This window comes from Canis lupus, chromosome 20 (assembly GCF_011100685.1).
Source record: "Canis lupus familiaris isolate Mischka breed German Shepherd chromosome 20, alternate assembly UU_Cfam_GSD_1.0, whole genome shotgun sequence".
NCBI classification, from domain to species: Eukaryota; Metazoa; Chordata; class Mammalia; order Carnivora; family Canidae; genus Canis; species Canis lupus.
This window is the reverse complement of record NC_049241.1, coordinates 33,257,178-33,274,241: the sequence shown is the minus strand read 5'-3', so window position 1 is coordinate 33,274,241 and position 17,064 is coordinate 33,257,178. Positions and strand designations below refer to the sequence as shown.

Here is a 17,064-nt window from a genome sequence, read left to right as displayed (position 1 = left end):
TTCCTGAGTTTCACAAACCCAAGTCCCAGACAATGCCATTAGCATCATTCTAACATAGATTCTATATCCCCACTGCTTCAGTGTAAAACCTTTATTCCTCTCTGTTATCAACTTAAACTCCCTTATTTATTTGCAATTCCCTGTTTCCTTTTTAAAAAAATTTTCTCTATGAATTATTTAGAATAGAAAGTCTCATGGTTATGACAAAGATATTCAGAAATAGTAAATTGTATTTATAAGATTTCACAAAAGAAAAATTTATGGTTGGACAGGTTTGTTTGGTTTTGGATTTTGGACACTTAATGGATATAATATTAGGATATGGCTTACATAAATCAAAGTTGTTTCACACAACTTTTATTCTTATGTAAACACTAAAACACCCACTAGCTGAAATATATGTGCAGCCCTCAAAAGAGAAAATTAGTTTTTCAAAAATACAATTGATAAATAGGTAAAAAAGAATAAAACATATTAGTACCAGAAATTTATTTTTATTTTTTTTTTAAAGATTTTATTTATGAGAGACATACAGAAAGAGAGAGAGAGGCAGAGACACAGCAGAGAGAGAAGCAGTCTCTATGCAGGGAGCCTGACGTGGGACTAGATCCCCGGTCACACCCTGGGATGACGGTAGCGCTAAACTGCTAAGCCACCGGGGCTGCCCCAGAAATTTATTTTTAAAAGAAATTAGGGGCACCAGAGTGGCTTAGTCAGGTAAGTGTCCAACTCTTGGTTTGGGCTTAGGTCATGATATCACTGTTGTGAAATCATGCTCAAGGTCAGGCTCTGAGCTCAGTGTGAAGTCTGTTTCAGATTCTCTCTCTCTCCCTACCCCTCTCCCCATACCCCACCCCCACTTACTCTCTCACTCTCTCTAAAATAAATGAATAGGGGATCCCTGAGTGGCTCAGCAGTTTAGTGCCTGCCTTTGGTCCAGGGCACGATCCTGGAGTCCCGGGATCAAGTCCCACGTCGGGCTCCCGGCATGGAGCCTGCTTCTCCCTCCTCCTGTGCCTCTGCCTCTCTCTCTCTCTCTCTCTCTCTCTCTCTCTATCATGAATAAATAAATAAATCTTTTAAAAATAAAAATAAAATAAAATAAATGAATAAAGTCTTTTTTAAAAAAGAGGTATAAAAGAAATTACTCTATAATCTACAGTCCATATTGTATTGAGCATAAAACAAATAGAAGGTACCATGAAATACTATTCTCAAGAGCATAACTGCTTCATAGTCTTACACAAGCAGTGGCAATTTGTTAAGTGAAGTGGCAACCTTCATCACTTGCTGCTGGCATGATTGAAACGGTCACTTTGCTGGTCTTTCTATCTCGTTTTGCCCTATTCCAAACCATCCATCATATAACTGCCAATGGTTTGGATTTTTCCTTTGAAATATATTAGCTAAATATATGTTAATGCCCCCACAGTGTCTTTGGTATAAAACCAAATTCATAGGCACATTTACAAATTTACTTACAACTTAGCACCTACCCAAAGCTCCGGCTTAACTCCTGCTATCCTCATTGCCCATCTGCTACACCAAACTACCTATACCAAACTAATGTTTTGTCAAACATTATGTTGGGTGTTTCTATGAGGTGTCCTTTTGGATGTTTAATGTTTAAATCAATAGACTAAGTAAAGCAGGTTGCCTTCCCTAATGTGTATGGGCTCATAGAAGGCCTGAATAGAACAAAATTGCTGAATACTCTCACACCCCCAGGTAAGGGGAACTCCTACTGCATGACTGCCTTCAGGTTGTTCTGGGTGATTCGTTTTTTAATTATCCTGCTAATTGTGAAGGGTTTTTTGTTTTGTTTTTAATGCGGGGCTTGAACTTAGGAGCCTGAAGTCAAGGCATGAGCTGAGATCAAGAGTCAGTTACTCAACCAATTGAACCACTCAGGTGCCCCTAATCATAAAGGTTTAATAACTATCTCTAGCAACTGAATATTTATGGCCAAAGCAACAGAAACCAGTCTTCACACAAAGGGGATGTATCATCATATATAAGCAGTTTCTTCCACCTTTGGACTCAGATGCAAACATTAGTTCTTCCTGGTTCAAAGCCTTCTGGCTTTCAGACTAGAATTTACACCATTAGTTTTCCTGGGTCTCCAGCTTGCTGGCTACAGATCTTCAAACTTGTTAACCTTCATAATCATGTGAGCCAATTATTTACAATAATAATATGTATAGATATAGCTATCAATATGGACAGATACAGATCTACGTATATGTATTTTTACACACATATACATGTGAGTTTGTATATACATATATAACACATTCTATATATATATATTCTATATATATAACACATTCTCTTGATCATTTTTTAAGATTATTTATTTATTTTTTCATGATAGACACGGAGAGAGAGCCAGAGACATAGGCAGAGGGAGAAGCAGGCTCTTCATAGGGAGCCCGATGCAGGACTCGATCCAAGGGCAAGGGCAGACACCCAACTGCTGAGCCACCCAGGCATCCCCATTCTCTTGGTTCTTAATACACTCCTCCTTTATAGAATTAATTTTTCATACTTCAGGGATTCACTGTCCTAATAAGTAGAACTTTTGCACACCAAGATTATAGCTCTTTCATATAATTGTGAATGTTCATTTGCCAACTGCTTTTTCTATCTTCAAGTCTAGAGTATGAGTTCCTCCTGGGGATCATGCAGGCTTATCAGTCCCTGGCACCGAGACACACCTGTCATTAGAGTAGGTGGTCAAGAAACACGTGCTGAATGGATATTAACAGAGCTGGAGTAAGATTTCAGAAAAATTCTAAGAGACTTAGTTGTCACCCCCCACTGCTGCCCAAAATTACACACCTGGAACCAGTCAATGGTACAGCAATTGATGAGGGATGGGAACTGCCGCAAGCGATTTCTAAAGGCATCACCAATGGGGCTAAAGGCCACTACAACATGAAGATTATCTTTGCAGCGATTCACAAAGAAAGCAAACAGGGCCAAGGGACTGAGTTCACCGTGCTTGTTGCCAGCCTGAGCTACAGGACGAACACCCTAGGGAATAACAGAACATAAAAACCTTGTGAACAAAAATAGACAAGCTGATGATAGGATTAGTAGACCCTGGAATATTAAGAATTTTTATTCTTCTTCTTGTAAATATTCCAAAATTTTATTCATATCAGTAGAATTTCTTTGATACAGTTTGTATTTAGAAGGCTTCTTCCAACTCCATAATTCTATAATTTGAAAACAAGTATCTGCTAAGAATTTAACTTATAAAGATATTCACAGAAAGTTCACCACTATATGTGTGTGTGTATAACATATAAAATTATAATTTAACATTGCTTATAAGAGGAAAAACAAACCGCCGAAGCATCCAGTAAAAAACATAACAAAACATCCATATGTTGTGATTTTATACAACCGTTAAAGGAGGTGCATCAATGTATGTGCTATGGCAAGATCATTAGGATAAAATGAGAACAAATGTGCAAAGGTGTATATAATATGATTCTCTTTGTTAAATTAAAAAATACTTAGGCACATGTGTAAGTACATACACACCTTTTTATGGAAGCAATCACAGAAACTATTCATAATGGTGACTTTTGGTGAGATGGACTTAAGGGAGAGGGTGAGAGGGAGGCTGTCACTTTTAACTTTGGACATTTTTCTTGGTTAATTTCATTTTTTTCATTTGGGGCATTTTTATGCTGTTTGAATTCTCTCACTTTATTCTTATTACATTCACATATTTTTAAAATGTTAGTACGGTTGTCTGGTAATGAGATTATGGGGGCACTTTTAACTTTGTTTATCTCTATATGAGAGAGGCATCTTACATAAGGCTGGTCATCATGGCTCTGGAACCAAACTTCTTGAATTCAAATCTCAGCTTGCAGCTTATTACCTATGTGACATTGGGAAAATTTTATTTAACCTCTCTGTAACTTAATGTCCTCATCTGTAAAATGGGGGAAAGAGTACCTACATCAGAGGGTTGTTGAAGGTTCAAATGAGTTATTACATGTGAACACAGAATAGTTCTTGTTGCATAGTTAAGTAACTATTAGCTCTTATATGCTACCTTTCTCCTTATTCAGAGCACAAAAGATTTCATAGTCAATAAATTATCTTATAAATAGATTTAAGAAGGTTTTTAAAAAGATCTTATTTATTTATTCAAGAAAGACACAGAGAGAGGCAGAGACACAGGCAGAGGGAGAAGCAGGCTCCCTGCAGAGAACCTGATGTGGAACTTGATTCCAGGACCCCAGGATCATGACCCAAGCCAACAGACGCTCAACCACTGAGCCAACCAGGAGCCCCAAGAAAGTTTTTTTTTATAGCAGATATAAATATAGATATATGTACACACACATTGCTATTGCTACTACAATGAATTGATTTCTAAAAGAATTCTCTATGATAGATATGTTCTGCTTTATGTGCTAGATATATTCATGGAAAATTATAAATGGACTCTGTATATGCATTATGATAGTAATTCCCAAATTATCACTATTATGATCAGTGTCAGTCTATGAAGTTATGTTCAGGTGGTCTACCTGCATTAAGTCTGAGTTAACTTTGGGACATGCAGATAGAGAAAAATATGGTTGTAACTGTAGAACAAAAGTTCAAGAAATAGCCAGGTTAGTAATATAAGTATGAGGTTATTCACATAGAAATAATGGCTAATGCTTCTAAGTAGATGAGCTGTCTGTGGGAGAGTAATATCCACCTGCACACAGATATACTTTGGGACAGGGATTGATTGAGAGAGTAGGAAAATGAATGCGCATGAAAATTTATAGCAGCTTTATTTATAATTGCTCAAACCTGGAAGCTACCAAGATGTCCTCCAATCGGTGAATAGATAAATAAACTGTGATACTTTGAGTCAATGGAATATCATTCAGTGGTAAAAATAAATGAGCTATCAAGCCATTAAAAAAGATACAGAAGAACCTTAAATGCATATTGTTGACTAAAAGAAGCCAATCAAAAAAAGCTACATACTGTATGATGGCAACTATAGAACATTCTGGAAAAGCTAAAACTATGGAGACAATAAAAACAGCAAAGATTGCCAGGAGTTCAAGGGAGGAAGAGAGGCACAAACATTGGAACCCATGGCATTTTTATGTTAGGGAAACTATTCTGTGTGATACTTAATGGTGATACACATCAGTACTCATTTCTCCAAAACCCATAGAATGTACACCACAGAGTGAACCCTAATGTAAGCTGAAGAATAATGAATTATGTCAATATGAATGAGCATTTTTTAAAGGAACTGAGAAAACATCACTAAATGTGTGATTAAGAAGTCACTGTTTTATTGAGAAAGACACTGAAATAATTTAATTCTTCAAGGAAAGCAAATAGAGTAGTGGAAAAAGTAGTTTGGAAGCGGAATTCTTTTTTTTTTTTAGATTTTATTTATTTATCTTTTTTTTTTTTAATTTTTTTTTTATTTATTTATGATAGGCACACAGTGAGAGAGAGAGAGAGGCAGAGACACAGGCAGAGGGAGAAGCAGGCTCCATGCACTGGGAGGACATGGGATTCGATCCTGGGTCTCCAGGATCACGCCCTGGGCCAAAGGCAGGCGCTAAACCGCTGCGCCACCCAGGGATCCCTAGATTTTATTTATTTATTCATGAGAGACAGAGAGAGAGAGAGGTAGAGACACAGGCAGAGGGAGAAGCAGGCTCCATGCAGGGAGCCTGATGTGGAACTCAATCCTGGGTCTCCAGGATCAGGCTCTGGGCTGAAGGCGGCGCTAAACCACTGAGCTACCGGGGCTGCCCCTGGAAGTGGAATTTTGAGGCTTGAATTCCATTGCTGAAATCAGAGACATGTGCTGAGTCTCTAAGAGGTGCCCTCTAAGCAGTGCCAAGTCCAAGCTATAGGGGCCAGTTACCAGGAGTGAGGAGGTTTAAGCTAAAATCTTTGTCAGAGGGATGAAATAAGCAAAGCGCAAGACATGACCTTCAAAGTGGAATGTCCAGGATAGTGCAGAATGTAGAAAGAAAATAATAGAGCTTCTTTCGTATTACCTTTCCTATTTAAAAAAAATCAGCATAAAACAAAGGTAAATAGGGTTACATTTCAGTACTCCTGAGTTCTGACAATGGCTATTTCCTTGTGGATAAATTAATATGGTCTTCCAAGACTTGGGTAGAATGTGAAAGAAAGAGTTCTTAAGGTCACTATTGGATCATACTACAAAAAAATACTGAAGCAATGGAAAAATCTGGTAGCAAAGTGACAAGATGAAAAAATAAATAGCTAAAGTGAGCAGGAAAGCTTGGCAAAATTGAGGAAATCTTACTCCCCAAGGGTGACTATTTATTGGATAGGAGTATAGGGGATGAATCTATCCTATGAATTAGGAGAATCACCATTTTTCAGCAGCATTGGCCACATCTTTGATATCCCCTAGATAGAAGAGAGAACTTAGAATCTTTTCTTTATTCCTTTTCTCCTTCACCACTCCAGGACACAAATTGGTAATGAACCATTTACTACGGGTGTTCTAAGTGCATGACACTTCATAAGGGCTTCATTTCACTTGATCTTCAGACCTCACAACAACCCTATGTAGGAGGAACAATGATGTATACACATTAGTTCCATTCTATACAAGAGAAAAGCAGGTACTTGAACTACTACGGCAAATCTATTTATTTTACTACAGATGCTATAACTGAAAACTGGAATGAAGCATCCAGTATAAGTGATACATTCTGTGGGTAATAGTAGTTATGGCAATGAGAAAGAAAAATTACTGGCAGAGATCTTGTGTAGGAAGATATTAGAAATAGAGATAGAAAGACAAGACATCTAAAGGAGTTGGCACTTCACAATTGTATTTTTTTTATCAATTAAGTTGTAAAGCATGATTATCAGATATATCAGAATTGTTAAGACAGGAGTTTTCCTAAGTCTTTAAAAAAGTTTTCTAACCAGTGGTAAACCGTAACAGCTAATCAAGCAACATTTCAAAGTTATGTTTTCTCATATCACATGATCCTAAGATGTTATTTAAAATGTCTAATCAGTGCTTGGGGCTGCCCCGGCCCTGGGTTGCCAGAAAAATAAATAAATAAATAAAATGTCTAATCACTCATAAAACATGCTACATAAGATCAAACAGACGAAATTGGCATCATTACAAAGAAAGGAATTATAAACATTGTCTCATAACTATGGTAGAAATGATTTGAAGCTTACCAAAAAAGATGTATTAAAATAATATACTTTTAAATTTTTAATTACCAAAATCCTGTACACAAGCTATAATTGTCCTAAAGAATAGAGAAAAAGTTGCGAGATAAGAACATTCCTGTGTTGAGAACAGCACTCATTAAAAAGCATTTACCTCCATCACTTCCTGTTTTTCATCAGCAGCAAAAATGTTAGGTACTTCTCCGGTATTGAGCACACTGTCAATATCCTCTAGAAAAGCTTCTTCTTTAATCTGAGTGTCCGTGATAAGAAAGACTGTCTTCTGGCCCCTCATGCCCACATTCCTTAATAGAACCTTAAAATAAAAATGCATTTGTAAGCAGAATGTGGTGAACATGTGTTGTTTTTGCTTTCCCTTCCTTTTCCCTTCTTTTAGTAATGACATCTCAATTTTAGAGTGGTGGCTCTCTCTACTTCTGAGGGGGGCTATCATTCAAGGACTCTGTATTTCCCATCCCCTGAGCAGGAGACCCCAACTGGTCAGAGTGTCCCAAGCCTATATATATATATAATTTTCTTTGATTCAGAAGAGGGCATGATTTTAAGAAGGCCCAATCAGTCTTGCTTCAGAGACTGAGATGGACTTGAAAACAGAAAGAATCTCTGTCATTCTGAGATGGATATAAAGGCCTATAATCTAGAATTACTAGGTGCCAATTGTGTTGCCTCATGGAAGGAGTCTACTGGAGAAGGAACCAAATGTAGGAGAGCAGAGCCAGGAGATAGAGTAATTACTGAGGGCTTAATTTGAGCTCCTAAATTCAGCCATGCCAAAGCCCTATTTCTGGACCATTCTGTCATGTAGGCCAATAACTCCGTATTTTCCTTAAGTTAGTTTGAGCTGCATTTTCTTTTGTGTCATGTTGTCAATTACAACCAAAGATTCTCAATTAATATAAAGATATGGACTCAGTGGCATGATGGAGTAGACATGTTCAAGATGTTAGAACTAATTGTTAAAATTTCAGAATTTTTAAGTAGATTTTTAAACAGCATTAAAAATTAAATTATATGAACTTACAATTAAATACATTATATTAACAACAAAAGTAACAAAACATAAATCTCATCACTTCCTATTATACTTACTATTATCTATTTTACAGAAGTTATTTAAATCTATTGTATACAGTAACTACTACTTAATGGTGCTCAAACATATAACTCTTCCCAACTCTGTTTTCAGTGACATCATCCATGGCAGAAGTTTGAATAATCCACGGTAAGAGTTTTTATACCACAGAAATTGGCAAATGCTACTAATCAGAGGTTCTCCTGAACCCCCTGGACATTTGGTTATTAAACATATGCCAGTATTCCACTGGACGTATTTCAAAAGAAAACACATTACTACTCTGCAAATGATTTTTAAAATAAACTGTCTCTATTTCTAAGTGATATATTTTAAATAAATCTTATCATTTAAATAAATGCTGAATTTTAATATTATACAAAACTGCTTTTTCCCATTAAAGCCATCCTCCAAAATGCAGGTTGTTGTGTTCCTAGAAATATTTTTCTATCATTAAAACTAGTTTTCAAATAAGTATTATATCTAATCATGTCAGCTTTATTTCTATAGCGTCTTTTTATAATTATCATATACAAATAAATAGATACAATAAAAACAGACTTAACTTTTTGACATAAGCACTGTTACACGTAAAAGTCATATTCAAACACAATGTATAAAACTATTTCTAAATAGGAAAAGAGAGGAAACATTTCCAAAATACTAGTCATATTCCAGGAATCTCATATATATTGTATAATTTAATCATAACAACCTATGAAATAGGAGGTACTATCTAAATTTTACAAGAAACTAGGGAGTGACATCAGTGAAATGACAGACTGGGAAGCTCCAGGTCCTCATTGTCCCATGAAGTCACCAAATTAACAACGTACAGACCCAAATACTTTTGTAGAACTCTAGAAACAAGTTAAGGGGTACAGAACCTCCATAAATGCATAAAAAAGAGAAGGAACAATGCAAAAAAGGTAAGAAAATTTCATTTCTTACCCTAGCCCCTTCTCTCCTAGCATAGAGCAACACAATCAGGAGAATACCATCAATTCCTGGCTTTTCCCCTCACATAGAAGGAATAGAGCAGAACTGCTTTCAGCATTCTAGCTTGTCTAGGGGTGCCTGGGGGACAGATTTCTGTCTCACTTGACTCAGGGTATTGACAGGAACACTGCTTAGTTTTGATATGAGGTGGGGGCCACTGAGAACAGAGGCAAGTGACCTGGCACAATGCAGCATCATCTGAAGTTCCACAGGAAGGTGCCAAGGGTAGCAAGATGTTAGGGGCAGAAGAATACAACAACAAAGATCAAAGCCAACAGATGATAAGAAACAGAAAATTAAGATAGCCCAAATCACTTGTATATATTAGAATATATAAAAGCTCATGCAAAATCCAAAAGAAGTTGCAACCCCCAAAAAGTTCTGAGAAGTCTGGTGATTGGTGAAGATTCCCCCATGCATGAAGCCAGTCCATTGAGAGGGGATGGTTTATCAAGTGCTCAAAAATGAAAAGATCACAAGACATACAAAGAAACAGGGAAACATGGCTGAATCAAAGAACTAAAATAAACCCTAAAAAACAAACAAACAAACAAAAACAGATCTAAGAACTACAAAGCAAGAAATTAGGGAGTGACATCAGTGAAATGACAGACTGGGAAGCTCCAGGTCCTCATTGTCCCATGAAGTCACCAAATTAACAACACTTGATAAACCATAAGCTAAAAGAGAATACATATAGACAACTAAAGGAAATCAGGAAAATAATGCATGGACAAAATGGGAATATCAACAGAAATATGAACTATTAAAAAATAAGACTCATGGGATATCAGTAAGTATACTAATATTCACATTGTGGGAGTATCGAAAGGAGACAAGAGGGGTATAAAAGGCAGATAACCTACTTAAAGAAATAATGTCCCAAAACTTCTCAGATCTGAGGATAGAAATGAACAAATGAAGATGGAAATAGAAATTCAAGAATCTCAACAAACTCCAACTAGAATAAATCCAAATAGACTCACACAACAAGACAGACGTATTATAATCAAACTGTTGAAAGTCAAAATAAAGAGAGAACTTTGAAAGCAGCAAGAGAAAAACAGTGCCTCACATACAAGGGAGCTTTCACAAGATTACCAGCATGTCTTAGCAGAAATCTTGTAAGATTGTAAGCAGAAATCTTGTAAGCAAGAAGGGAATGGGATGACATATTTAAAGTGCTAAAAAGAAAAAAAAAATCTGTCCACCAGGAATACTGTATCTGGAAAAACTGTCCTTCAAAAATAAAGAAATTAAGAACTTCCCTAGTAACTGAGGGAATCCATTACCACTAGATGTGCCCTTCAAGAAATGCTAAAGAGAGTCCTTCAAGTTAAAAATGAAAGGATGCTAGACAGCAGCACGAAGCCATATGAAAGTAGAGTTTTCCAATAAATAGATGGACAAATATAGAATTCGATATTATTGTGATTTTACTGTATAAATTCAACTTTTAAATTTTTACATAGAACCTAGAATCTAAAAGCACAGAAAGCTTTACAAACCTTTATGTTAATGGGTACACAATCTATAAAGACATAATTTGTGACATCAATAGCATAAAGGGGAGCAGATATAAAGAAGTCGTTTTTGTATGTGATTATGGTTGTTATCAGTGTAAAATAGGTTGTTATTTCTTTAAGATGTCTTACCTACTCACAATAGTAACTCCCTCCCCCCCCCAAAAAAATCTATATATACAAAAGGAAATAAGAAGAGAATCAAAGCATGTCACTACAAATAATCAACAAAACACAAAGGCAGGCAGTAAGAGAAGAAATGAGGGACAAAAAAACCTACAAACATACAGAAAACAGGTAACAAAATGCCAATAGTAAATTCTTCCCTATCAGCAATGACTTTAAACACAAATGGATTAAACTGTCCAATCAAATACATCGTTTAGCTGAATGGATTTTAAAAATAGGATTCCATACGCAGCTTAGATGAGACTCACTTTAGACCTATGGACACATGAGCTGAAAGTGAAAGGATGGAAAAGATGTTCCATGCAAACAGCAACCAAATGAAAGCAGGGTGACTATACTAATATCAGACAAAACAGTCAGTAAGAAACTGTCATAAGTGACAAGAAACATACGATGGTAAAAGGATTGATTCATTGGGAAATTGTAACAATTATAAATATTTATGCACCAAACAGCTGAGCTCCTAAAATATGAAGCAAACATTGACAGATTTGAAGGGAGAAATAGCAACACAACAGTAGGAGACTTCAATACTCTACTTTCAATAAGGGATAGAACAAGTAGACAAAAGATCAATAAGGAAATAGAGTATCTGAACAACATTGTAGGTCAATTGGCCCTCATGGATGTATATAGAACACTCCAACCAACAACAGCAGAATACACATTCTTCTCCATTGCTTATAGAATATCCTCCAGGACAGATCATGTATAAGGCCACAACACAAGTCTTAATAAATTTAAGAAGACTTATATCAAATCAAGCATTTTAAAAAATCACTATGGAATAAAAATATAAATCAACAGCAGAAGTAAAATTGGAAACTCTAAAAATTCATGGCGATTAAACAACACACCCAAAACAACAGATCAAAGAAGAAATCACGAGGGAAATCAGATAATTTCTGGAAGTGAATAAAAATGAAGACTCAATATATCAAAACTTATTTAAAAATGCAGCAAAAGCAGTGTGAAGAGGAACTTTAGAGCTGTAAACACCTACAATAAAAAAGGAAGGTTAAAAAAAGAAGAAGATCCCAAATCAACATCCTAATTTATACCTTGTGGAACTTCAAAAAAGGAACAAATGTAAACTCAAAGCTAGCAGGAGGAAGGAAATAATATTAGAGCATAGGTAAACAAAAATAGAGAATTAAAAAATCAATAGAAAAAAATCAGTGGAACTTAGAGTTGGTTTTTTTTTAAACAAATACACAAAATCAACAAATTAAAAAAAAAACTGACAAATTTTTTTTTGACAAATTTTTTTAAAAGGAAAATTCAAATAACTAAAATTAGAAATGAAGGAGGGGACATTACAACCCATGCACAAAAATTAAAAAGGATTTCAAGAGAATGCTATTCACAATAATATGCCAACAAATTGTATAACTTAGAATAAATTTTTAAAAACAAATGGAGATCCCTGGATGGCTCAGCAGTTTAGCGCCGCCTTCAGCCCAGAGCATGATCCCGGAGACCCGGGATCGAGTCCCACGTCAGACTCCTTATATGGAGCCTGCTTCTCCCTCTGCCTCTCTGTGTCTCTCATTAATAAATAAATAAAATCTTTTTTAAAAAATGAAGAAACTAAAGTACCAAAAGATCTAGTAACACGCCCAAGATAACTACTGAATCATATGAAGTAGGAATTAAACCTGAGTTTGCCTAACTTTAAAGTCCATGTTTTTCTACTAAGGAAAGCTGCTTTCTAAATCTATTAGTTCATTTGGTAGTAAATGTATCAAAAACTTTCCTCTAAAGTGAGAGCAGAAAAAGAAACACTCTAATTTTTCCTTCTATGTCTATGTAAACCTCTTTGATACCAGCTTAGATTCTACCATTTTCACCTGCAAGCAGTCAGTTGTCTATGCTAACTTTTAGGATGTAGAAATTTAGTGTGTGAGGTGAGTACAAGCGAAAAACAAATCCAGCAATATCTCTCTATTATTCATTTCGGATTATCTCCCTTCTGGGTCATGCAGAACTCTAGGCATGTGGGGAAGAATCTCAGGTATGCATTCCACTATTCTATTGGTTACTGGGAAAGCAACATAGCTCCAAGGAAGGTATTAAGATTGGACAACATGATTAACATTGTCATTGCCAAGATTCATTTGAAACAGTCTGCTGGAAAACATACGTTTTTATGAAATAAGACCTCTGAATTGGAATAAAGATAAGAGAATCAGCAGCAACAGTGAATAAGACAAGATTATAAATCCTGCTCTGCTGTGCATACCTTCCCTCGACTTCAGTTTCCTCATCAGTAAAACAGAGACAACCATCCCTGTCGCCCCGAATCGTTGCATCTACAGAATGAGATCGTGTATGTAAAGCACTTAGTGCTCAGCACACACAGTAACTGTTCTATGGATAACCCTGTCATCATCAACCATGTATTCAGCACACAGCTATTACAGGTTGGCTCTCTCTTCATAGCACTGATATTATTTTAGACACTAGGTTTCTTCATAATTTTACCTTCAGATCCTCTCTCCACTCATTCATACCATAGCTTTTAGAAATTTCTGGTTGGAAGATCTGCATTTTTGCCATGGATGTAGCCAGACGAGTTAAAGATTGACGACCACTCCCTCCAAGTCCAACAAGCAAAGCATTTCCACCAGACTGCTTTAGAATTCGACATATTCGTGATAAATGTTCCAATACATACCTATGAAATATCAGTATTATTATACTTGGAAATATGAATGTAAGTGTATATTTACATGTAACTATTATTTTATATTCTTGGAAGGATGGACTTTGCTATCCTATATGTTATCCCAATTTTAAAGAGGTAATCATCAAGAAGTGTGGTTTTTCAAAAGAAATTACAATCAAATAATTTGATACAAAGGAAAACAATTTAAAGTACAAATTCATGAAATGTAATATTCAAATTATAGAAATAAAATAAAAATTTAACTACCTATTACTGGAAGCATACTACTGCTTTTCTTAAAAACATTTCTTCAATCTTTTAATACTAGGATTTCTATGTGAGAAACAGAAAATCAGTTCTCTACAAAATTAACAAATTCACTAAAGACATCCAGCCTCACTTGTAATCAGGGAAATTAAAATTGGAGCCACAATGAGATATTGTTCCACTCTCCTTTAGACTGGCAAAACTTATCAAGCCTGGCAATCCTAAGTGTTGACAAGGGTAATGGACATGGGAGCTCTTAAATAATCATTTCTGAAGACATTTCAGCAAAACTTAGTAAAGTGGAAGATGGACACAATAATTCCACTTTTAGGAATATAGACTCAAGAAATTCTAACACATGTACCCAAAAAGACATGAATATTCAAATGTTTTTTTATAATTGCAAAAACCAGAAGTCACCTAAAGGTCTACCTCAGAAAAATGACTACATTGTGTTAGTAGCAAAAACTCATTTCTTGTGACTCTCACAAACAATAGGGTATAAACTTGAAGGATATGGACAGTATAATATCACTTATGAGTTTTAAATATGCAAAATAAGACTGTGCATATATGTTTTGGAACATATATGTGTGTAAAATCCAAAGAAGCACCTGAGTTTCTTTTTACTCCCAGGGTATGATAGGGATGCAGTCAGAGAGGGATTGGCTACACAAGGGACTTAAAATAAATAGCTAATATTTTATGTATTAAGCTGGGTGATCAGTATAGGGTTATTCACCATATTTTTCTTTATACTTCTGGTACATTTTAAATATTTCACAGAAAAATTTTACAAACAGCAATTTCCACCATCAATACCAAATGTAGATACCTAAAAATGACAAGATTCATTCTTGTTTTGTGAGTTTGATTATATTCATCTAAGCATTGGTCCACAATGTCACTAAACTGGTGAATATTTGGAATTTCAACATAAACTCTGTCATCTCCTTCAAGGTCAGGATTCATATAATCGCCAAACATGAGATTTCTCAAGTTCTCTTCAGTTACCTATAGAGTGGAAATCAAGTTACAAAATTTACAGTTGGTAAAAATAAATTTAAGAAAATGTTATATAAAATTTTGTTTTGTCTACGTTATGAGATGATTATCAATTATAAATAGTTCTTTTAAATATTAGGGCAGTAAATAATATACTTGTAAATTAATACTTGAAATTATATACTCAAAAAATAATAAGAATAGAAATTTTTGTCATATAAATTTTCCCTGCCAGAGCCTAGAAAAGTCATTCTGAGAGTAGTTATTAAGGGATGGTCACCATGTTAAGCACTTTTCATTCATTATATCATTTCATTCCTATCATATAAAGTTTCTTTCTTTCCCTATCTTTTCTTTTCTTTCTTCCTTCCTTTTCTTTTCTTTCTTCCTTTTCTTTCCTTTCTTCTTTTCTTCCTTTCTTTCTTCTTTCTTTCTTTTCTTTCTTTCTTTCTTTCCTTTTTTCTTTTTCTTTCTTTCTTTCTTTCTTTCTTTCTTTCTTTCTTTCTTTCTTTCTGAGAGCGAGCAAGAAGAGAGAAAGCAAGCAAGACCAAGAGCACGAGGGTGGAGGGAGAAAGGAGGACAAGTAGATTCTGTGCTGAGCATGGAGCTTGATGTAGGGCTTAATCTCACTACTGGAGATCATTACCTGAGCCAAAATTAAGAGTGGATGCTCAACTGATTGAGCCACCCAGATGCCCCAAAGTTTTATTCTTTAAATAACTTCCATGTTACCTACATAATTCCTCTGAAGATAAATCTTCTCAAAATAAATACCTATCAATAAGGAAAGTAAAAAGAATATGATTGCTCAGAAGCAACAGTATTTTTTAAAGATGATTATTAACAATTCATGCTATTGTACCATTTTAATTTAGTATGTTTATAATCACTAAATATACTCACTGGTGCATTGTCCTTCCTCAAATGTGAAAATATACCATCAAATGATTCTTTAAAATGGTCCTTTATAACAGTTTTGATTAATTTGAAAAGCCAGTATCTATCATCATCATTAATGAGGCGGTCATAAAACACCCGGAGAACTTCATGTATGAACAGGCGGATCATGGTGTGCTTGCTCTCCACAGCATCTTTTTCAATGAGTAAGCAGCCTTGGAATGACACGTGAAAAATCCCGCAAGTTGAAAGTGTAATGAGATTTCGTGGGAGTGGGCAAAAGATTTTCCATGGATCGTTTATATATCTGAATACGAAGAAAGCAACAAAGCCAAAGTAAAATGGCTATAATAAGAAAGTCATGTAACAAATAGTATATTCTATAGAATATTTATCTTATCAAATTATATTGGTTTAGAAAATTGTAGAGTACCAAGTCTAGCATGACACTGAGATTTTTTTTTTAAATTTTTATTTATTTATGATAGTCATAGAGAGAGAGAGAGAGAGAGGCAGAGACACAGGCAGAGGGAGAAGCAGGCTCCATGCACCGGGAGCCTGACGTGGGATTCGATCCCAGGTCTCCAGGATCGCGCCCTGGGCCAAAGGCAGGCGCTAAACCACTGCGCCACCCAGGGATCCCGACACTGAGATTTTTTTTAAAAGATATTATTAATTTATTCATGAGAGACACACAGAGCAAGGCAGAGACATAGTCAGAGAGAGAAGCAGGCTCCTCTCTTGAGCCTTGACTGCTATTCCCAGTCTCAGGATCATGCCCTAGGCCAAAGGCAGGCACTCAACCTCTGACCCACACAGGCATCCCAATTTATTTATCTTTTTAAAGTAGGGTCCACACCCAATGTGGGCTCCAACTCATGACCCCCAAGATCAAGTCGCACACTCTCTACCACCTGAGCCAGTCAGACACTCCTTTCTCTTTTTATTTTATTTTTTTAAAATATTTTATTTATTTATTTGGCAGAAAGAGAGAGAGGGAAGGAGGGAGGGAGAGAGCTCTTGAGAGAGCATAAGCAGAGAAAGAGGCACTGAGATCATGATCTAAGCTGAAGGCAAATGCTTAACTGACTGAGCCACCCAGGTGACCCTTTCTCTGTCTTTTTAAAGACAAACATGGAGAATAGTAGGCAAGAGAGAGAAAATTAAGAAACACCAGGGTAGAAACCTAACAGTCGAGG

General features: G+C 35.7%; 1 protein-coding gene across 1 annotated transcript in view; it reads right to left on the bottom strand.

The window, feature by feature from the left end:
- Positions 1-17,064, bottom strand: part of DNAH12 (dynein axonemal heavy chain 12) — a 202,979-nt gene that overhangs the window by 86,371 nt on the left and 99,544 nt on the right. Inside the window, 6 exon segments of the mRNA XM_038566103.1 lie at positions 2,842-3,036; positions 7,379-7,540; positions 13,513-13,705; positions 14,799-14,977; positions 15,872-16,084; positions 16,086-16,172. Coding sequence (XP_038422031.1) covers positions 2,842-3,036; positions 7,379-7,540; positions 13,513-13,705; positions 14,799-14,977; positions 15,872-16,084; positions 16,086-16,172 — 1,029 coding nt within the window.